The sequence below is a fragment of the Xyrauchen texanus genome, chromosome 7, assembly GCF_025860055.1.
Source record: "Xyrauchen texanus isolate HMW12.3.18 chromosome 7, RBS_HiC_50CHRs, whole genome shotgun sequence".
In the NCBI taxonomy this organism is placed as follows: domain Eukaryota; kingdom Metazoa; phylum Chordata; class Actinopteri; order Cypriniformes; family Catostomidae; genus Xyrauchen; species Xyrauchen texanus.
In genome coordinates, this window is record NC_068282.1 from 10,640,092 (window position 1) to 10,661,328 (window position 21,237).

General features: G+C 40.5%; 1 protein-coding gene across 1 annotated transcript in view; it reads right to left on the minus strand.

The window, feature by feature from the left end:
* Positions 1–21,237, minus strand: part of LOC127646528 (contactin-4-like) — a 157,749-nt gene that overhangs the window by 65,017 nt on the left and 71,495 nt on the right. Inside the window, exons 2-4 of the mRNA XM_052130275.1 lie at positions 8,757–8,899; positions 2,031–2,157; positions 659–834 (exon numbers count right to left, since the gene is read on the minus strand). Coding sequence (XP_051986235.1) covers positions 659–834; positions 2,031–2,157; positions 8,757–8,817 — 364 coding nt within the window. The 5' untranslated portion in view covers positions 8,818–8,899. The remainder of the gene's footprint in view (positions 1–658; positions 835–2,030; positions 2,158–8,756; positions 8,900–21,237) is intronic.

Genomic DNA, 21,237 nt, shown 5'->3' on the forward strand with positions numbered 1-21,237 from the left:
TAAGGCCAATGGAAATACTAAGGGAATTAGTATTCCATTTGAGTTTTGGCTGGCTACATACGCGACGCTGAGAAAGTGAAAAAGCAGACATGGTAATTGAAATTGCTATTTAAATATGACAGGGCCAAAACTCGTAAGATATGGGAAACACAGTTGCAAACGGACTTTGCTTTTCCATTTGAAATCTGGCAGTCACTGTGCGTTCGCTTAAACGAAAATGCAAACGGTAATGCGCGATTTGCAATTGCGTTTGGATTATGTCACATTTTATGCGTCCACAAATTGAAAACGCAATTGCAAATACAATTTGCAATTCCTTTTGAATAATGTCCGGAAAATCATTCCATACAATGGAGTCTTATGGATTACGTTTGTGGTGCCTTCATGTGCTTTTGGGAGCTTCAAAATGTTGGTTTCCATTCACTTGCATTGTGAGAACCTACTGAAATATTACGTATTCTAAAATATTAAAAAAGAGATGAAATATTCTTCTAAAAATCTTCATTTGCATTCTGCAAAAGAAAGAAAGCCATGTTTATGGAATGGCATGAAGGTGAGTAAATGATGAGATAATTAAAATTTTTGGGTGAACTATCCCTTCAATAAAGCTATTTTCTAACATTCACAAACACAAATTTATGTCATAGATGCAACTTACATGCAAACTCCACTTTTGCCTCTCGGCTGAGGATTGTTCCAAAAGCATTAGTAACGATACACTGGTAAACACCTCCATGATTAGTTGCCTGTGGGTTATGGATCAATAGGTTTCCCTCAACAAGACTGTAATTGAAGTCTGTATCAATGTCAAGGTCTTTCCTGTTGAATTTCCACCTAAATATGAAAACAGATGCAGTGACCACAGGATAAAGATGAAACACCCCCCACTCAAAATATTTCCAGTAGCCTAATTAAGATAACTTAACTAAAATGTATCAAATACAATTTATAATCTCTATTAATAGTATCTGTGGCTTGCTTTCGATTATAACAGAATATAATTTTGACTCAAATTCTAAAAATGCATGGCTAGGCACTTACAATTAAAGTTTGAAAGAACAAATGTGAAGCTAATTTTTTTTTTCAAAAGCACTTAACAAAAATAGTGAATTACTGAATTAATTGGTAAAAACATTCATTATTTACAGTAAAGTATGGTAAAGTATGTCATTTATATGTAATCATGTCATAATCATTCATGGCATAATATGTCATTTTAAGATGGTACTACTTGGAAGTGTAGAATCCACATTGGTGGAATTACATTGCCAATGTAATTCCTGTGGGTGGAGTTTGCTCCATGTAAACAGTGATTTACAAATAATGACATTCTATCCTGGTATCCTTGCACAGATATTTTGTAATGGTTACCCAATTTAGCTGGCTTACATGTTCAAGGCAGTGTAAAGATAGGATATCACTAATCATGCAAGTGGCGTGCACAGAAGCGGGGCAGCAGGGGCGCAAATCTAAAGGTGCTGTTATGGTAGTTCAGAAAAATTGAGTATATAATTAAATAAATAATTAAATTATTAATAAAACAGCATCTCTTAATAATCGCACAATGGCAGTAATAATGTGTCAATGTGAATTTGTCTTGTAAATAGGAGAATCATTAAAGAAAATTAGGCAAAGTTGCCTTTAACAGCGCATGTGTGGAGCGGAGGGGGGCGGGGTCGGGCTAGAATGTTGCACGCCCGGTACCCAATCGGCCTGATGGGGCGCGTGAGGGATAAAAGTGGCCGGTGACGACGGTTCGATGCATAACACGTCAAACATTGAGGAGGATGAACTACAACAGCAGAAGACCATGTTCCTAATAAAGTGCTAAGTGTGTGTGTGAGATATATATATATATATATATATATAGAGAGAGAGAGAGAGAGAGAGAGAGAGGGGGCCAAGTTTACAAGTTCAATTATTTTCTGTGGTTACTAACAGCATGTGTAGCATTCAAAGAAGTTATTTCAAACCAATTCTGTCAAAGAAAAAATAAATCATATAGAGAATATATTGAGGAGTGTTCGTACTTGTAATGAGGTGCTGGACTTCCCTTGGCTTTGCAGTTGATAAATATCTTGTTGTCCTCAGTACTTAAAGGGAACACACTGTCACTGGGCTCTTGGGTGAACACTGGGCCATGTCGAATAATTCTCTCTGGTACAAAAATATGAAGAGGTTTAAGGGCATTAAATAAATCATAATCTGGAATGTGAATCTGGATTTTAAAACATATTGTTTAATATGTGCTATTAATTTATTTTCAGCAGCTTCCCATGCTGAGCTCATTAGATCTGTAATGTAAACACATTTCCATTTCCCCTCTTGTAGCAGAAACCGTATCAACATGACAACCTCCTTTTGGCAGGCCTGGAACACGTGTGGCAGTGTGGCAAGCCCTGTTGTTTCGGTTGAGTGCTGCCAAGACACCAATCCACCTCCCTAATTACCCCACGTTGTTGCAATTACATTAGTGAAATGTTTCATATCTTAAACAAATAAACAAGCACTCAGAAACATGTCAGCCTCTTTACAGGGAAGGAAATGCTTCTCTTCTATACAGAAAAGTAGTCGAACAGTTGATTTGTTTACTAGCTGGTGCAACCATCCCTTTCAACTGTAAAACAACTTTCTCCAGTTCCATTTAACCTTCTCCATAAAATCACCTGCTGTGATTCTTGCTATCTCTCTGGGTGAATGTAATTCTTTTTTACAGGTCTCTAACCTTGACGAGGACAAAGGAAAGTTCTCCTTCCCGCATCATCATGCTAATGGGAGTGTCCAGGCATGTTCGTCTGGGGTGAGGGCCCCAGTCTCCTCACGCTGTGGGAGATGCTAAATTTTTTCCTTTACCTTTTGTGTGTCCTTTAAATGATAGGATTTAATGAAGCATTTAGAGCAAGGATGCTCATTGAGAGTGCGACTTAACCACTGTGAAATGGATCACCTCTACTTCTAAATATGCAGTCTATGTTGAACAAACTCTGTGTTATTTTGGTGAACAGGGCCACATATCTGGTATTACGATCATGAAAATGATGATGATCATCATGATTGTTATATTTATAACTGGCAAAATAAAAATGAGATAAAGGGCAGCCAGGCATAGTTGACAATATGATAAAGGAGCAGAATGTTCCAAAAAATGCATATATTTTATAATAATTCTACTACATAAATAATAATAATAATAGATAAGTTATGATACATGTACTTCAGTTGCTTCTAATTGTATTATGATACTTCAGATGCTTCAGTCACAGATGTCCCTCATTTATTGATACTGCCAAAGGGCAGATATACTTTATTGCTTTAATGTTAGGCCAGCTATCGTTTAATTCATATGTATATATTACGTTGGCTTAACGAAGCCAGCATACTGTTATTCTAAAAAAACCTTGTTTAGGATTTTTTAGAAAATCCCTAAACCGAGACCAAAACTCCTCATAGCACTTTCAAGATACATCCATCAAACTTTGTACAGACGTGCAAACTGTTCTCAAATAGTGTGCTATGTCTTTTCTTACTGATCAGACTTTCGCACAGCAGACATATCTGAAATATCCCATAGACTTACACTGACAAAATATTTAAATGGGCCAATCAAATGCTCGTTAATAAAAAATAAAAAAAAAGGGAAAGAAATTCTAAAGTAAACAAACCCACACAAAGCCTTTGATCTGCTTTAAGTTGCTCTCTCTCTTTCTATGTGATGGCTTATCATTCTATGTGACATTCTATATAATGTAACTATCTTGTTGTTTGTCTCACTGTAATGTCTGTATAATGGTTAAACTTAATAATTTTAAAACTAGTTTAAACATCCAGACAAGGCTTTGTCAAGCCAACATCAAACTTTGTCTTTACTTAGCTTGTAACTTACTTTAGTTTAACTTACTATACTTACCATATTCACATTCATTGATAAATAATCAGGTTTTATTTTTTTTCAAGCAATTCCACTTTTGGTAATTATATTATAGAGAATTAATAGATTTATAATAAGCATGTTTAAATCCCTTCCGCCAAATTCCAGATGCAATCTGCTGAACTTTTTACATATTTTTAGTATTCATTTTGAGGGGAAATCTAGAATCGGAGCTAGGAGAACAACACTCTTAATGGTAGCTGAAACATAATCAAATTATCCATAATATGTAATAAACGAACATGTAAGGGACATGTAGAATTGCAGAATTTGTAGAATTGTAGGAATGACAAGTGGTCCAATTCTGCGTATATGTAAATCTTTCTGCAGAGCTATGCAGTCATATACAGTATTCCATGTGAGACTATCCCAGTTCTGGATTTATCCCAGAAAAAATTTATTTTTATTTTTTCTCCACTTTTCTCCCCAATTTGGTATGCCCGATTTCCCATGCACTCTAGGTCCTCATGGTGGCCTAGTGACTTGCCTCAATCCGGATGGCAGAGGACGAACCTCAGTTGCCTCCACGTCTGAGAGCGTCAATCCTCACATTTTATAACATGGCTTGTAGAGTGGGAAACTGACACGAAATGTATTGTCATGTGTCCCAATCAATTACCTACTACATGTAATTATCAGCCAGTCTGACAATGTTTCATCAGTCCTATGACTTGAGAAAAAAAAAAAGAAGCCATTATCTTTAAATAAAATGTCTTCCTTTAAGGCTGTGATCTGGCAGGTTGTTAGATATGTGGATTTGGTCTCCTCAGGTCCTGTGTGCTGAATAGCACAGCATAACATGGCCAGTCCATCTGAGACTGACCAGGCTGTGCACTTCCTACTCTCCAGCTAAGCTTTCTGAATATCAAGCTGTGCAATCCAAAGAGCACCTGTGGCTTGAATGCAAATGCCCATTTCAGTTGGCATAGTTACTGTAGCTCGACAACAACAATAACTAGAGCACTGAGTGAAGTGCACTGGTTCGTTTAAATAGGGCACCTGCCTCTCTAGATTGCTTTTTCCTTACAGCAGTCTAGTATAGTAAAAATAAGCACACGTTATGGCAGTAAAATACACTTTACTTCTGAGAGGGTCTAATTGTAGGGAACCTGGATGCTGGACATGGTGGCCAGTTTTAGCACAGCATTTCTGAACTGTGTGAGTGTATAGCATGAGGACCACTACAAATTAAAGCAGCAATGCTACTAGCTGTAAAATATTTTTTACTACTGCAACAGCAGTTCACTTGTTTTTAATTCACCAGCCTCCATTTTTCAAAATGATTTGGCTTGCTGTATGTATCACAACAGTTTCCTGGTGAATTGAACACCAGAGGTGAAACAACAATTAATTTTCCTTTTTCAAAATCATGAGTAAACTGGCAGATTAGCAATTCATTATCAGATTATCAGCTTTTATCAGTGAGATTATCCTCACACAATGTTATTTTACTGTCACTTTCATATGTTGGGTTTTTGTCTGACGGGACCGTGACATCATTGCCCATGAACTGTCTTGTGTTTTGTGTCCTGTTTTTGTGTTGAGTGCATGGGTCCGGGTGTGACTTACAGACGTGCGCACTTTGGTGATGTTTTAGCTGGCGAGTGTCACCTGTCCCTTGTTTGTTTCTGCATATTTAAATCCTTTCTTGTGTCATGTTTGTTGCTGGATTGTTAAATGTAGTGTGTTGTAGTGTATTGTGTGTTATCCTTAGAGAAAGCTGTTTGATGTGAAGTTACTTACCTCTTTCTCTCTGCCTAGATGGTCCTGTCTCGTGTATCCATTTGGTTGCCCGTCTCTGCGCTCAAGAATCTTAAACGGAGGATTCCTCATCTCTGCCCATGTGTCAGGAGTGTGGTTGCTTTCCAGTTTGCTGCGTGTCAGCTGTGCTTCAGCAGTATATGGGGTGTGCGATCGCCTGCGGGAGCACTCATCGGAGGATTCCTTATACCTCTGCTGAAGTTATTATTTTGAATTGTAATTAAATCCTTTGAACTGTTCCTCTGCTCTTGGGCCTCTGTCTCGCTCTCTGACAGAACAATCCAGCAATGAAACCCACCAGTGAAATCTACTCTTCGCTCTGCCCTGTCACATCAGGGAGATTTACTGGGACTTCAACAGGAACAAATATCCGCTAATCACCGGGCTCTGGAGATGATGGCGTCTCACCTCTGTCAAACAACAACTCCGCCAGTATCCTGAAACCGGCCCCACCCAGAAAGCGCTCTCATCGGGCATGGCGTTTCCCCATGTTTCTGGACGCTTCTAGCCCTGCCCCAGTCCTCCAGTCCTGTTCTCAGGTGAGGCAGACTCTTGCCGCACCTTCATTAAACAATGTGCAGTGTATTTCTCGTTGCAGATCTCGACTTTCCTGTCAGAGTAAATGAAGGTGGAATACATCATTATGCTCCTCACAGGAAGGGCTGCTGTTTGGGGAGCCTCACGTGGACAACAGAATTCCCTGTTACACGTCATTCCTAGCATTCACCACGGATCTCTGCCGAGTGTTTGACAGAGATCCGTGGCCCATTATCAAGGTGGCATCCAAGTGGAAAATTCCGATGGTCCTGAGCCATTCCCCTGCCACTGCCAGTGTCCACGGCCATTGAGGCCGTTCCCCTGCCACTGTCCATGGAGGCCATTCCTCTGCCGAAGCCAGCTACCACGGAGGCCATTCTCCTGCCGCTGTCAGCACTCACAGCCATGGAGGTCATTTCCCCTTCCTTGCCTGTGCTCACAGCCATGGAGTCTGTTCCCCAGCCCATGTTGGTCTTCACAGACATGGAGGTTGTTCCCCAGTCCGTGTCGGTCTTCACAGCCATGGAGGCTGTTCCCCTATCACTACCATTGCTCATAGCCACGGAAGCTGTTCCCCAGTTACTGTCTGTGCCCACAGCCATGGAGGCTGTTGATCTGTCCCTTCTGGTGCCCACGACCACAGAGATTGTTCCCCTGTTACTGTCTGTGTTCTCGACCATAGAGCTCGTTTCCACAGCCATGGAAGCTGTTCCCCTATCACTACCTGTCCTCACAGACATGGAGGCTGTTCCCCAGTCCATGTCGAACTTCACAGCCATGGAAGCTGTTCCTCTGTCACAGCCAGTGCTCACAGCCACAGAAGCTGTTCCCCTATCACTACCTGTCCTCACAGACATGGAGTCAGTTCCCCAGTCCATGTCGATCTTCACAGCCATGGAGGCTTTTCACCTGTCTCTGTCGGTGCCCACGGCCATGGAGGCCGCTCCCCAGTTGCAGCTGCCAATGCTCACAGATGCGGAGGCTGTTCCCCTGTCTTGGCCAGCGTACATGGAGGTCGTTCCCCTGCTGCGACCAGTGCCCACACCTGATCTTACCACAGCTTCGCCCCTGACCCTTGTATGGCTCCGCCTCCTGAGCCTTCCATGGCCCGCCCCCTGAGATGCTCCCTCATTAACCCTGTCCAGCGGCCGCTGCCCAGTTCTCTGACCCCTGTCCAGCTGATGGCGCCTAGTCCTTTGACCCCTGTCCAACGACTGCCACCCAGTACATTGTCCCCTCTGACCTGAGGCCTCCTCCCAGGCCTCCAGACCAAGGCCCTTTCCTTAAACTCCCTTCCTGGTTTCCCTCCCTATATGTTGTGTTTTCTGTTTTGTTTTCTGTTTTGTCTTTTGTTTGATGTCCCCAGGAGGCATCCCTTAGGGTTTTTTTGCAAATGTTGCCACAGTCACGTAATTTTCATGTGATCAAGCTGAAAAAACTTTTTTTCAACAAGTAAAGGTGTAGCGTGACATAATGCCACATATCACTGTATTTATGTCACATATAGGGTCCAGTTAATTTGACTTCCACATGTTTAATTACCAGCCATTCAGCAAAAACAAAAAATCTTAGAAATACCAAATTAGCATTTCATAAAGTACATAGTAAAAACTAACATTCTTCAAAGCTACATAAAGATGAAAAAATTTAGTATGTTACTTTGTTGTAAACAACTAGAGTGTTCTAAAAGAACGTGGGTGAAGTTTTTGCTGCAGACAAAATCAAGTGCATCAAGACAAATATCCTGCTGAGGCAGCCACAGGAGCATGTACCCAGCATGCATCCGTCTCTAGAGATATATGAAAATGATTAGACACAGGGCCGTAACCTCCAATAATCAAATTTGGCCAGTTTGCCCACTGTGTTATGACTGAAATGTTGTACCGACCGACAGTAATTTCCAAGGGTGCCAACAATTCACCTTTTGGCAAAATTCACTGTTTTGGATTGAAAATACAGTATGTCATGTACAGTAAGTGATTCGTATGTCATTCATAACTGTGAATGTCAAAACATTAACGGAGCAGTTTTCAGAAAATCAGGCTTAAGACAAAGAGTGAATATGTGCATATTGTAAAGGAAATGAATGAATGTGGTAATCTGGCAAGTTTCTGACATAGCTTTTTAGACAATTCACTTGATAATGTCTAGGATAATTATTTATAAAACACAAAGTAGAGCTTTATCACCCATATATTTGAACTGGCACATAAGATTTGTGACTTCTGGCTTCCATTGAGTTTTTAGGTTGTGGCTGAGACAGTGTCATTTTTTTGTGCAAATATAATTAGATAATAATTTACAATCAATTTAAGATTTTGTACATAAGTTTTTTGGTACCAAAGAGTACCATTGATTTTATGACTGCAACACCTGCAACCCCCTCCCTTCAAAATGTTTTGGTCCCCCTAATGTTCAACTCATTGTTATGGCCTTGATTAGACATAGGCATGAAAATCCACTCTCCCTGCTTAAGTGGGGACTATGCAGAACAGGTGAGCTATCAAAGGAAACTCAAGGGATATCGTACCTGCTAGGCAGCTCTTGAGTGACAGCAAGATTAATAGTTCCCATGGTAACAACATCTTCATCTTCCAAGGTCACAGAATCTCTTTTATTTCCATTCAAATGCAAGAGGAGCGAGATGTGTTCTTGCAAAGTCAGCTTTGTTAGCTGTGGAATGATCAAGGGACAGAGAAAAGGAAGGAAAGCGAGAGAGATAGACAGATAGATAGATAGATGAGAGAGAGAGAGAGAGAGAGAGAGAGAGAGAGAGAGAGAGAGAGAGAGAGAAAAGGATTAGAAGAAAATACAAAAAAAGCAAAGTCAACAATAGGAGCTGTAACTTCAGAAAAATCAGTAAAGTATTATATACAATTCTAAAAATAAAATTCTCTTTTGTCACCCTTATGTCTTTCAAAACTCATTACTTTCTTTCTCAGTGGAACACAAAATGAGTTATGCATAGCAGAATGTCGAAGAGTCCCGTCAATAGAATGAAAATGAATGGTAACTATGGCTGTCAAGAAAGATTTTCAGTGATTAACAACACAAATTTCAGTCTGTTACGCACACAAATCCATGATATGGCTTCAGAGGACCTGAAATGCAATGCACAAGTCATAAGGACTACTTTTAAGATGTTTTTTCCTTTTGGGGCTTGACAACCCCTGGTCTCCATCCACTTTTGTTGTATGCAAGAGAACAGCATCAGCAATCTTTAAACCTTCTTTTGTGTTCCACTGAAGAAAGAAAGTCATCCAAGTTTGAAACACTGAGTGTGAGCAAATGATGATATAATTTTTATTTTTGGGTGTACTATCCACTTAATAATTTATTCATCCAAATATGTAGAGAAAGGTTTTCATGCCTTTGGATCTGCTCACAGCAGATCAAATGCAGCGTGGATACATGGGGTATGCTTACTAGATCCCCCATGAGCAAAGGGAATTGGAGAGGGAGAAATAGATAGACGTGGAGTGAGAGAGACTAAGAGAGATATGAAAAATCCTCAGTGGCTTACGGCAACAAAACCTGAACACATATTTGGCTGCCAAAGGCAATCTTTGGATTGTGCTAAAAGTATTGGTTCTCACAAGCATGCTGGGAAAATGTGTGTGATACATTTACAAACTTGCAAACATATTTAATTTTCAGCCTAGAATATCTCAGAACAGGATTATGATTCAATAGGGAAGGTGATACACTTTGAAAGGGCAGTGAATATGATAGAGGTGTTGGCTATATAGCATCAACCCTTCCTCTTTTGAGACTACTGATTACAATCCATCCAACTCGGAAGAATTCAATACTATTTAAAGCAAATCAGAGCTGCTAAATACCCACTTTACTTTATGAGGGTCAAACACCACCATTTTCGCTTTTAGAAACATGCGCCCTGATGGGATGCAGTTTATGTGTCGCAATGTAGCAAATACACTGCAAATAAGGGTAACATTTTGACTGCTGAACAAGTTCCCGGAGCTCCGCCTCCCGGGGCTCTGCCTCTCAAGCCTCTCGAGCCTCCCGGGGCTCCGCCTCTCAAGCCTCTCGAGCCTCCCGGGGCTCAAGCCTCTCCAGCCATCCAGGGCTCCGCCTTTCAAGTCTCCCGAGCCTTCTACGGCTCCGCTCCCAGAGCCTCCCGAGCCTCCTTCGGCTCTGCCTCTCGAGCCTCCTTCGGCTCCTCCGGAGCCCTCTAGGACTCCGCTCCTCAAGTCTCTTGAGCCTCCCAGGTCTCCAACTCTGTGGCCTCCTCCCAGGCCTCCTGACCCAGCCCCTGTCCTGTGGCCACCTCCCAGGGCCCCTGACCCTGTTCCTGACCCCGCCCCTGTCCTGTGGCCTCCTCCCAGGCCTCCTGACCCGGCCCCTGTCCTGTGGCCTCCTCCCAGGCCTCCTGACCCTGTTCCCGTCCTGTGGCCTCCTCCCAGGCCTCCTGACCCAGTCCCTGTCCTGTGGCCTCCTCCCAGGCCTCCTGACCCAGCCCCTGTCCTGTGGCCACCTCCCAGGGCCCCTGACCCTGTTCCTGACCCCGCCCCTGTCCTGTGGCCTCCTCCCCGGCCTCCTGACCCTGTCCCTGTCCAGTGGCCTACTCCCAGGCCTCCTGACCCTGTTCCCATCCTGTGGCCTCCTCCCAGGCCTCCTGACCCTGTTCCCGTCCTGTGGCCTCCTCCCAGGCCTCCTGACCCTGTTCCCGTCCTGTGGCCTCCTCCCAGGCCTCCTGACCCTGTTCCCGTCCTGTGGCCTCCTCCCAGGCCTCCTGACCCTGTTCCAGTCCTGTGGCCTCCTCCCAGGCCTCCTGACCCAGTCCCTGTCCAGTGGCCTCCTCCCAGGTCCCCCAAACCTATCCTTGTCCTGTGGCCAGCTCCCAGACCTCCTGAACCTATCCTTGCCCTGTGGCCAGCTCCCAGACCTCCTGAACCTATCCTTGCCCTGTGGCCAGCTCCCAGACCACCTGAACCTGTCCCTGCCCTGTGGCCAGCTCCCAGGCCTCCTGAACCGGGCCCTGCCCTGTGGCCAGCTCCCAGGCCTCCTGAACCGGGCCCTGCCCTGTGGCCAACTCCCAGGCCTCCTGAACTGGGCCCTGCCCTGTGGCCAGCTCCCAGGCCTCCTGAACTGGGCCCTGCCCTGTGGCCAGCTCCCAGGCCTCCTGAACTGGGCCCTGCCCTGTGGCCAGCTCCCAAGCCTCCTGAACCTATCCTTACCCGGTGGCCAGCTCCCAGACCACCTGAACCTGTCCTTGCCCTTCGTGCCCCCTTGGACTTCCTGCCTGCCCTTCGTGCCCCCTTGGACTTCCTGCCTGCCCTTCGTGCCCCCTTGGATTTCCTGCCTGCCCATTGCGCCCCCTTGGACTCCCTGTCTGCCCCTCGTTGCCCTCCGGACTGCCTATCTGCCCCTTGTTGCCCCCTGGACTGTCTGTCTGCCCCTCGTTGCCCCCTGGACTACCTGTTTGCCCTTCGTTGCTCCCCTTGGTCTGTCTGCCCACCACAAGCTCTCCCCAGTCTATGGACATTTGTTCTTCCTGTTTTTGTTTTGTAAATTTTTGATCGTCTGGAATCCGATCCTTGGGGGGGGGATTGGGGCTATGTTAGGGTTACCTTGTCTTGTTTTACCGTTGCCCCTTTGGTTTCCATTTTTGTCCCTTTTGTTTTCCATAGGTTCACTTTTGTCCCTTGTTTAGCTCCACTGTCTCACTAGTCTATTGTTTAAAGAACTACACTTCCCAGTATCCACCTGTCATCATCACTGCCATTTTGTGTCATTGTTCACACCTGTTTATCATTTGTAATCATCCTGTCCTTGTGTATTTATATCCTGGTTTTTGGTTCAGTCCTTGTCTTTCATTGAAATGTTGTTAGCCTGGTGTGTTTCCCCTGCCCGTTCTTTTCTAGTTTTATGTTTCTTTCCCCATTGAGGGTTTTTCCTTTTGTGTTTGTTTATTTTGCTTATCAATAAAGTAAGCCTGCATTTGGATCCGCTCTCCTCGTCTGCCCTCGCTGCCTTCATTGTGTAACAGCCATAGAGTACCTACTGTTTTAAAGGAATATTCCAAGTTCGAGTACAAGTTAAGCTTAATCAAATGTTTTGTGGCATAAAGTGTCAGTATTTTTAAGACGTTTCAGTACTGTTCTTTAAAAAAAAACCATCAACTAACTTCTCTGATAAAACTAACCATTTTAATATCAGAGAACAGTTCAGTCAATGAGCAGAAAATAAATAGACCTGATCATGGAAGAAAAACAGATATAAGATGGGGGAGAGATTAAATTAGATTAGATTGATTATGTTCCTGTATTATCTACTCAGAAGGACCATGAGCTCTGACCTTCAAGTCCTTCATCATTTCAGTCATCTCTATTGATTTGGTTTCCATTTTTTTTAACCTCCTGCCTCCTTTGTTTGTCATTCTGCTCCTGCAGCCTGCTATGAGTCTCAATCAAGTCTGGGAGGACAGGTCAATAGCCGGATATTTGTTTGATGTCTTTCTTTATGAGATGTATGAGGGTGATCTATAGCTAGTGAGAATGCAAAACGGATGATGAAACAATATCTGCGCAAAGGGGAAGAGCTTAATTTGACCTGCAGATATAGTTTCCTGCATTTAACCTGTTTTCGTTCAAAACTACTTCCCTACACCGTTGTCCTTGTGGATGAGATTAATATGCTTGTAATAGATAACTTATAGACATGATGTTATATTTGTCAGCATTTAAAAGGAGGGTAAGCTTATGGTACTAATTACACCTAGTTTTAGAACAGAAAAGTTAAGCAACAATATTGTTATGAAGTAACAGTGTTGTTTTGAAGTATCGCTATTGATTGTAAGTATCATAAATGTTTTGATGAATCAGACTTATTGTGAATTATCAGTATTGTTTTCAAGCATCAATTTATTCAATTCTATACTTCCCTACTCTCATTTGTCAAGAGGTTCATATGCTTGTATAGGCCTATGACAAATTATACTCTTGCTGCTCTGGTGAATATAATATATAAAGAGGGTAAACGTTTACTGTACAAATTACACCTATTTTAAGATACTGAAAAAAATTGCAAGGTTGAAGATCTGCCAACATTAATACACTTATGAAAACGCTGTGCCTAGAGGAATTCAACATTAATGACTCTTAAAATGTTGTCCTTCGTTGTACTGAGAAACAAGTGCCATTTGTAAAGCAATCAAGAGTTGGTGGACTTCTGGGACAGCTAGTGGTACCATTATAATCTCTTTCCACGGGATGTCTAACAAGGCCTAAATCTTTGATTTGATTTAGGAACAAAAACGAGGCTGTAAGGGATAGACGTTGTCTCTTCAATGACATGCACTGTATAAAGCTATAAATAAAACTCTTAGATCACATCTTATTTTCCACAACTCATGATGCCTAGGGTTTTTTGTCTACTTAAATTCAACCTAGTATTATTTGAACCTGTTTTCAACTGTGGGACTCTAAATAAACACAATAAGCATGCTGCAGTGATGCCCCTATATCAAATGTTAATATTTAATAAGGGGTGTAAATAGTATTTGTCACTAAATAGCCTCTGCCTTTTTTCAATATTTCCTCAGCAGAACGTTCAAAAAACACTTTAAACAACTGTACAAACCATTCAAGTCAAGTGGTCAAGTGGTTTTTATTGTCCAGGACCATGGTGCTACATAAAACTGAATAGGGAAAACACAAAAACCACATGAGGCTACACTAAATAACAAACCTATATAAAGTGCACTTGCAAACGTGTGCAAAACGTACGGGACAGTTCAATAAATTACTAAAAATGAACAGGACAATAGACACAGTGAGAGACAGTGCAGTGCTGACCAGTACACAGTAGTGCCAAATGTAAACATAACATGTATTCTTTTTAAACTAAACTGCGTGAGTATGCTGCAACCTGGTTCGGCAGTAGATGGCTGCAGAGTAAAATGTGGACAATATCCTCTTTCAAGCCCAATTTAGAATAACGTGTTTAACTTTTGCTCTCACCACACCCCCTCTAGACAGAAGTACCTTTGATTTAGTTTATTTGTTATGTTTTTTTAAACCTGTCATGCCTGTTTGTGCAGGAATGTGTTTAAGTCTGTTTTTTATTGTATTTGTATGTGTATGTGTGTATATACATGTCTGTAAACAAGATGCAGTCCCAGGGTTACTTATAGAGCTGGACCAGAAAGAGAAATCGGCCCGAGATTTTACATAGCAACTGGCCCAAAAGTTGAGGGGTGTGAGTTCGCTGCAACTTTTCTGCATATTGCATTTGCCATTTTGTGGTCTGTTTTGCATAACTCGGCTAATTTTAGATTTTGCGGCCAACCCACCGGCCCGCTCGGTTCTCCAGATGGCCAGTCCGCCCCTGATCGGCCCCAAAGTGTGTCGGACCACCTGGAAAATGCCCGGTATGCTAGATTACCAGTCCAGCCCTGGTTACTTATGAAATGTAGTCCTCTACAGGTAAGAGAAAACATGCAGTAAAATATAATTTGTAATGTAATCCGTTAGATTAGTCAAGGACAGTACGTATTCTAAATACTTTGGATTACTTCTTCAACAATGGCAGATTTTTTTCACTTGTTTTTACTATAAAAACGCTGCCAGTACAGTAAGACAAAATACACACGTTAAAAATACACTGAAAAACCTAAATTTCTTATGCAGTGTTGTTTCTAAAAGAAGATAAATCAAATTGATCTTGTTATAAGGATTTTTAGATATTTTTTCAATTAAAACAAAAATTGTTATCAAGAATACGATTTCTACCCTAATATTAAAGGTCTTTCTAGAAAAAAATTAATTATTAATTAAATTTTCTTGATAAAAAAATATGATCGTGCCTGGTAACATGTGCATGTATAATGGCTAGAAATACCATTTTAGCTTTGAGTAAAGCTGACAATTTACACTAGGTTTATTTCTATTTCTTTTGCTCCAAAATGACTTCAAACTTCTCTGTCTGCTCGTATGAATGTAACACATCATAAGAAAGTGTTTCACCTCTGTTCAAATGCACTTTGGATGCACTTTGGATTTCTATGTCTAAATATTTTCCATCTGATAGGACTAAATGTTAAATGAAAAAAATGACAATAAAACACAAAGGAATCTCTTCAGTAATCAAAATACTTTTTGAATGAAACTGTATTCTAATTACCAAAGATTTAAATTGAAACTGTAGTGGAATACAGTTATTTATATTTTGTATTTTAAATTCATAATCCTGTTGTGGCAGAGCAGAACGTCGCACTGCCCCTTTAAGGATCCACCACCACCACAAACTAAAATGGCTGCTTGTTAGTGTGCCAGGTGACAACAATAAGGCAACTATAAATGTAACCAGGAAGATGGTTGTTTAGGCCCAAAGAGTAAAAGAGAAATTATGAGACTGGTTTAATGGGAAGTTAAGGTGTGCCAAGCTGAGGAAGGAAAAAGTTTGTTTTGTGTACTGTGATATGGAATAGGGACGCGATCGGAGAAGAGAGGCCGAAACCACAAGGGGAGAAATCTAACAGTGCTTATCACCAGAGAGTGAGGCCTGGATTCTCTTCATAGCTGTTGTTAGCACTTCTTCAGTGAGATTGGAGTGGCATGGGTTCGTGGGATCTGCAACTGCCGAAGAGCTCCACGTTCATAGTGACGGTGAAATAAAGGTCTATAGTGGAAGCGCCAGGAAATACCTTGATTTCTTCTGACTTGCCTTTATTCCCTTGTGTTGGACTCTCTTTATTTTTTTTATTTTTTTATTTTTTTTTGTGTGTTGGACTCTCGCTCCGTGTCCTGCAGTATTGCCCACAGTCACCAAACAGGTACATGCAAAACTCTCCGTAAACCAGCATGCACCATCCACAAACTCCTGCCTTAACTCTCTCTCATACATTTACACACACACACACACACTTTAATAATTATTGTGGTGTTGTATTTATATTATGTGTTCTGTTGGGTTCTATGACTATTGTTGGTATTTTGTTTGACTCCTTGCCTATTTGTTTTCTTTATTTAACCCTTGTGCATCCTTGTGGACATTTTTGGCTTTTTCAGTTTTGTTTTTTTGATAACTTTATCTGTGTTAATTCTAACTGCATAAAATTTTCCACAGGTGTGAATTTTTATTGGAATTTTAATATTTCACCCTATTTTCTTTAAAAAAATATTTTTTTGCACTAGTTACACAAAATACTCCCTCTTAGCGTCGTTTTGGACAAAAATGGCACATTGAAACCCATTAAAACTGTTTTTTTTTTTTTTTTAATCCCAGTGCCATTTAACTATAAAATTATGCAATCTTGTTTAACATGCTTTCATTATGTTGGCAAGGCTTCAAAATGTACATTTTAAATATTTTTTATCAGATCGTGCCATTTTTTCAGGTTTGGCATATCATCGCTTTTGTTGTTGTTTTTGGCTTATGCATATTATAGAGCCAATTAGATACATTATGAATATATAATTGTGTGAGTGTGTTGGTATGGATTTCAGAGTGTGGTTTGTATGTGTCTGAGGCTCTAATAATAAAAATAAAAAAAATTCTGTTTAGCATTTATTAAATTGAAAATAATTATAATTATTATATTTTTTATAAAAAACAAGTGGCATTATGTAAACAAACCGGCGTTTAAAGTGTTAAAATTCTGAAAATAAATGAATGTTTGGTAACTATGATTAGAACTGATTCTGGTTAAAATATAAGTCAGTGAAAGTAGAAAAAAATATTATTCTATAATATTTTTATGACACTTTTTTGACATGGCCATTTTTGTCCATTATGGACCTGAGTGGTAGCTTTTTTTGAAATCTGATACTGCATAAAAAATATGAAAGCATCAAAATGAATGTTGTTGTTAATCATTGACATATCTGAGACTTTAATAATCAAAGAAAAAAAATTCTGCTTAGCATCTATTAAATTGAAAATAATTACTATTTTTAATTTTTTTCTAAAAAAACAACAGTGGCATTATGTAAACAAACCAGCGTTTAAAGGGTTAAAATTCTAAAAATGAATGAATGTTTGGTCATTATGATTAGAGCTGATGCTGGTTAAAAAAATTATGTCAGTGAAAGTGGAAAAAAATATAAATCTATAATATTTTTATGACAGTTTTTGGACATGGCCATTTTTGTCCATAATGAACCTATGTGTAACTTTTTTTTAATTGATGCACAAGGGTCAAATACAATTATGCTTTGCTACACCATTTTGTTATTGTTTTATTTTATGTAATTGGTGGCTTTTAGAGCTATCTGGGGCAAGATATTAATTTTGACAGGCCTAAACCTGTCTGGCACCCGAATTTTGGACTTAAAATGTATTTAAATTTAGTTCAGGGGCTGCCACCGTTACACTGTTACTCCCCAACCCTGCTTATTTCCGAATATTTCTTCCTCAAAAGTACTAAAAGAATCATAAACAAAATTAAGTAATCAGTAGAAAAATTCCTTATGATTCCCATCCCTAGTGATAATGCATATCAAACCATATTGCTGAGCCAAGCGTAAAAACATTTGCAGTGTCAAAAGAGTTCCGTGGTCACTGTTCAACTGGATTCAGAGTAGTTCCTTACATGATTCATTTATAGCACAGGGAAAAAATATAATGGCAATAATTCTTGTATCCAGCGGATAACGGTCACAGGTGGTAGAAATATCAAGTAGGCCGAAGCCTGGTTAATGGTGCCTGCGAAGAAGATCTGTCAGGGATAATCTCTTATAATGCTCTCCCATAGATAATGTGCTTCCCTCTTTCCACTGGTGGCAGATAAAGAGATTGCATAGCAGACATTATGAAATGGGATGAGAATTATCATGACCATGCTGCCTGTGTCCAGAGCGATAAATGTATAGCTAGTACAAATCACAAAATAATCTCATTTAATAAATGGAAAATGTGTGTGAGAATATTGTGAAGAGATGGGACACCACAGTTTAATATGATATGGAAGGAAAACTTCATGACTTTGAGTCTAAATGTACAGCTGAACGAGAGAAAAAAAGCCTTCCAGATGACTTATCAAAATTGTACTTCTACCTATAAGAACAACACTGACAATGTTAGTCTGACAATGAGTACAGTTTCTTTGATTTATTTGGCCTTAATGCATTCATTGTCTTTAAATGTGCTGAGTAATTTATGTACCACTACAGCAGCATCAAACAGAATGGCAAAACTGTTGACTGTTTCCAAATTAAGAGTTTAACATTGACATTTCTGTTCTACCCAACATAAAGTATTGGCTTTAATTCCCCATTTTTCCCCAATACCCCACAACCACATAAGCACTGTTATTCATTCAAAGTCTATCCAAATATCCATAGATGTCAAATGCTACCTAAGCTCTGATTAATATCATTCCTCAGTAAATCATAATGCATGCTGCTTTAACCCACACTGGCCTGATAAAAATCCACCTTAATTTACAGCATTCGATAATCACAGAGACTCTAACAGCTCTCTATTGAGAGATTGAGTTCTCAAAGAGTCTTTCTGAGCCTCAATCCAGCCTGCAGAAGCCAGAGGCAGTAACGCTGGCTGGGTTTAGCTGATGTGAATGGAATCTAAACAAGGGCTTCCGCGAGACAGCTTCCATCAAACCAACCAGACAGCCAGTCTTCGCTCAGCTATCAGCCATAGCCACACACAATCCGCCAACCCCTCATCTCACAACCTGCTTGAATCTGTGTGCTATGCTAATAAAATGCACTAAAGTTGTTTTGTTTTTTTAATTACATTGGACATAAAAACAATGTTGGTGGATTACATTTGCAAAAGTTTAGCTGCTCATTTTAGTCAATACATATTTTCAATACCCCACCCAAAATTAGTGCTGGACCGATATATCAGTCAAGCCGATTAATCTTCACATGTCTGGTCATTTATTGGCAACTTTTTTTATTAATATTTTTAAGGAATTTAGAATAAATATTGCATATATTTTCATCTAATTTCTGCATTAGTTTTGCATACTGTATATTGGTATAATACCAGCCATTGGCCATTCTACTTTTCAAGTATCAGCATTGGTTGTTGAAGAAATTACACCTGTCAATTAAAATGGCAAGATACTCAGTTTGTAGGATTTCATTCATTTCATTCAACTTTTTTTATTAATTGCCCTTGCTAGAGAAAAATTAAACTTTACATTAAAATTAGAGTTTAATCACCTCATGAATATCAAGATGTGCCTTACAACATACCAATAGAGCACAACAGTGCCATCCCACCTTTTCAGCCACCTTGGTTCCAGAAGTGTTTTTCTAGTCATTTTGTTTTTCACAGGGTTTTTATAAAATTCTTCATAAAAGAGTTCTGAGCCATGAATCAAACCAAGCAGCTGCTAGGTGAGTTATAAGATTACAAACTTTGATTTGAAGTAAAAACGTATATGATATAAACACAAAGACTGTGTATTAATGTATTTAATGATCATTTAGAATGCTTTTTACCTTCTTTGCTCTGAATCTCTGATTGGTCAGAGCAAATTGGTACTTTACCAGGGATTCTGCTATTAAGCACATTTTTGTATAATTTTTTTTATGAAGAATAACGCAGACTGACGGCTTCAAAAGAGGCATAAACCATTTATTAAACAACCTCGAAGCTCAAGGTAGGTCTGTCTTTAAAGGTACATAAGTATCATTAAAAATACATTTTCAATGTTCCAAGTTAGTAGTGATGTCATAAAATATAATATATAGATTTTTGATCAGCTTGTTATTTTATCGATACATTTGAGGCATTGATATTAACATAAACCGACATTTAAATTAGAAGCCTAATTTGTGTGCTTTCAATTCACTGCCAGTTGCATTCCATTAAATTAAGTCTGATGTAATAGCATTAGGAGACCACAAGGACACTTTTTTTATTTGACATAAAAAGCTCATTGAAAAGCCCAGTCTCACACCCCATACCCACTCTGACCTTCATTTCACACAAACATCAACACTTCCTGCAACTCAACCTGCATTTAGGATTTGTGAAGATGATGTGTTCCGGGTCTTCTGGAAATGTAAGCGCAGTGTATTTCTAGCGGGAAGGCTAGCAGCTGTACATCATCGCACCATTAGCTGGGTAATTTCCAGCCAATCACATGTAAGCCATTGCTTTATAAGTCTGCTCACAATCTATCACAATGCTGTTTCAGTTGCTGACGCAGCAAACTCCACCACCCCACCACCACCAGTTGAGTCCCGTCCTGCACGGGGGTAGGCTACTCGCCCCTGCCTCCTATCTCTGGCAGGATATGTCGGTTCCGAGTACTTAAACTTCGGACCGCAAGATGGGGCCTACGCCAAAGAGAAACATTACTTTTCTGCTTTATATTCACCAAATAATTGTGTGCTCTCCACACTACTTTTCTTCCTGTACACAAATGACTGCAATGCCGAGGAGCCCTCTGTCAAGCTCTTGAAGTTTGCAGATGACACTAATGTTATTGGCCTCATCCAGGATGACGATGAGTCTGTATACAGAATGAAGGTTGAACAGATGGCTGTCTGGTGCAATCAAAACAACCTGGAGCTGAACACACTCAAAACAGTGGAGATGAACACCCCAAAATTGACCCCGCTCACCATTCTGAACAGCACTGTGGCAGCAGTGGAGTCATTCAGGTTGTTGGGATCTACAATCTCACAGGACCTGATGTGGGAGAGGAAGTTCAACCTGCCACTGGCGCTGCTGATACAGTTCTACTCAGCAGTCACTGAGTCTGTCCTCTGCACTTCAATAAATGTCTGGTTTGGTTCAGCTATGAAATCTGACCTCAGAAGACTACAAAGTATACTTCGGACTGCTGAGCAGATTATTGGTTGCCCCTTGCCCTCCCTTCAAGAACTGTTCACTTCCAGTGTGAGGTAAAGGGCTGGAAAAATCACTCTGGACCCCACTCACCCAGCCCACTACCTTTTTGAACTGTTGCCTTCTGGCCGGCACTACAGAGAACTGAGCACCAGAACCGTCAGGCATAAGAACAGTTCTATTTTTACTTTATTATCTCTGTCTTGTTGTTGCATTGT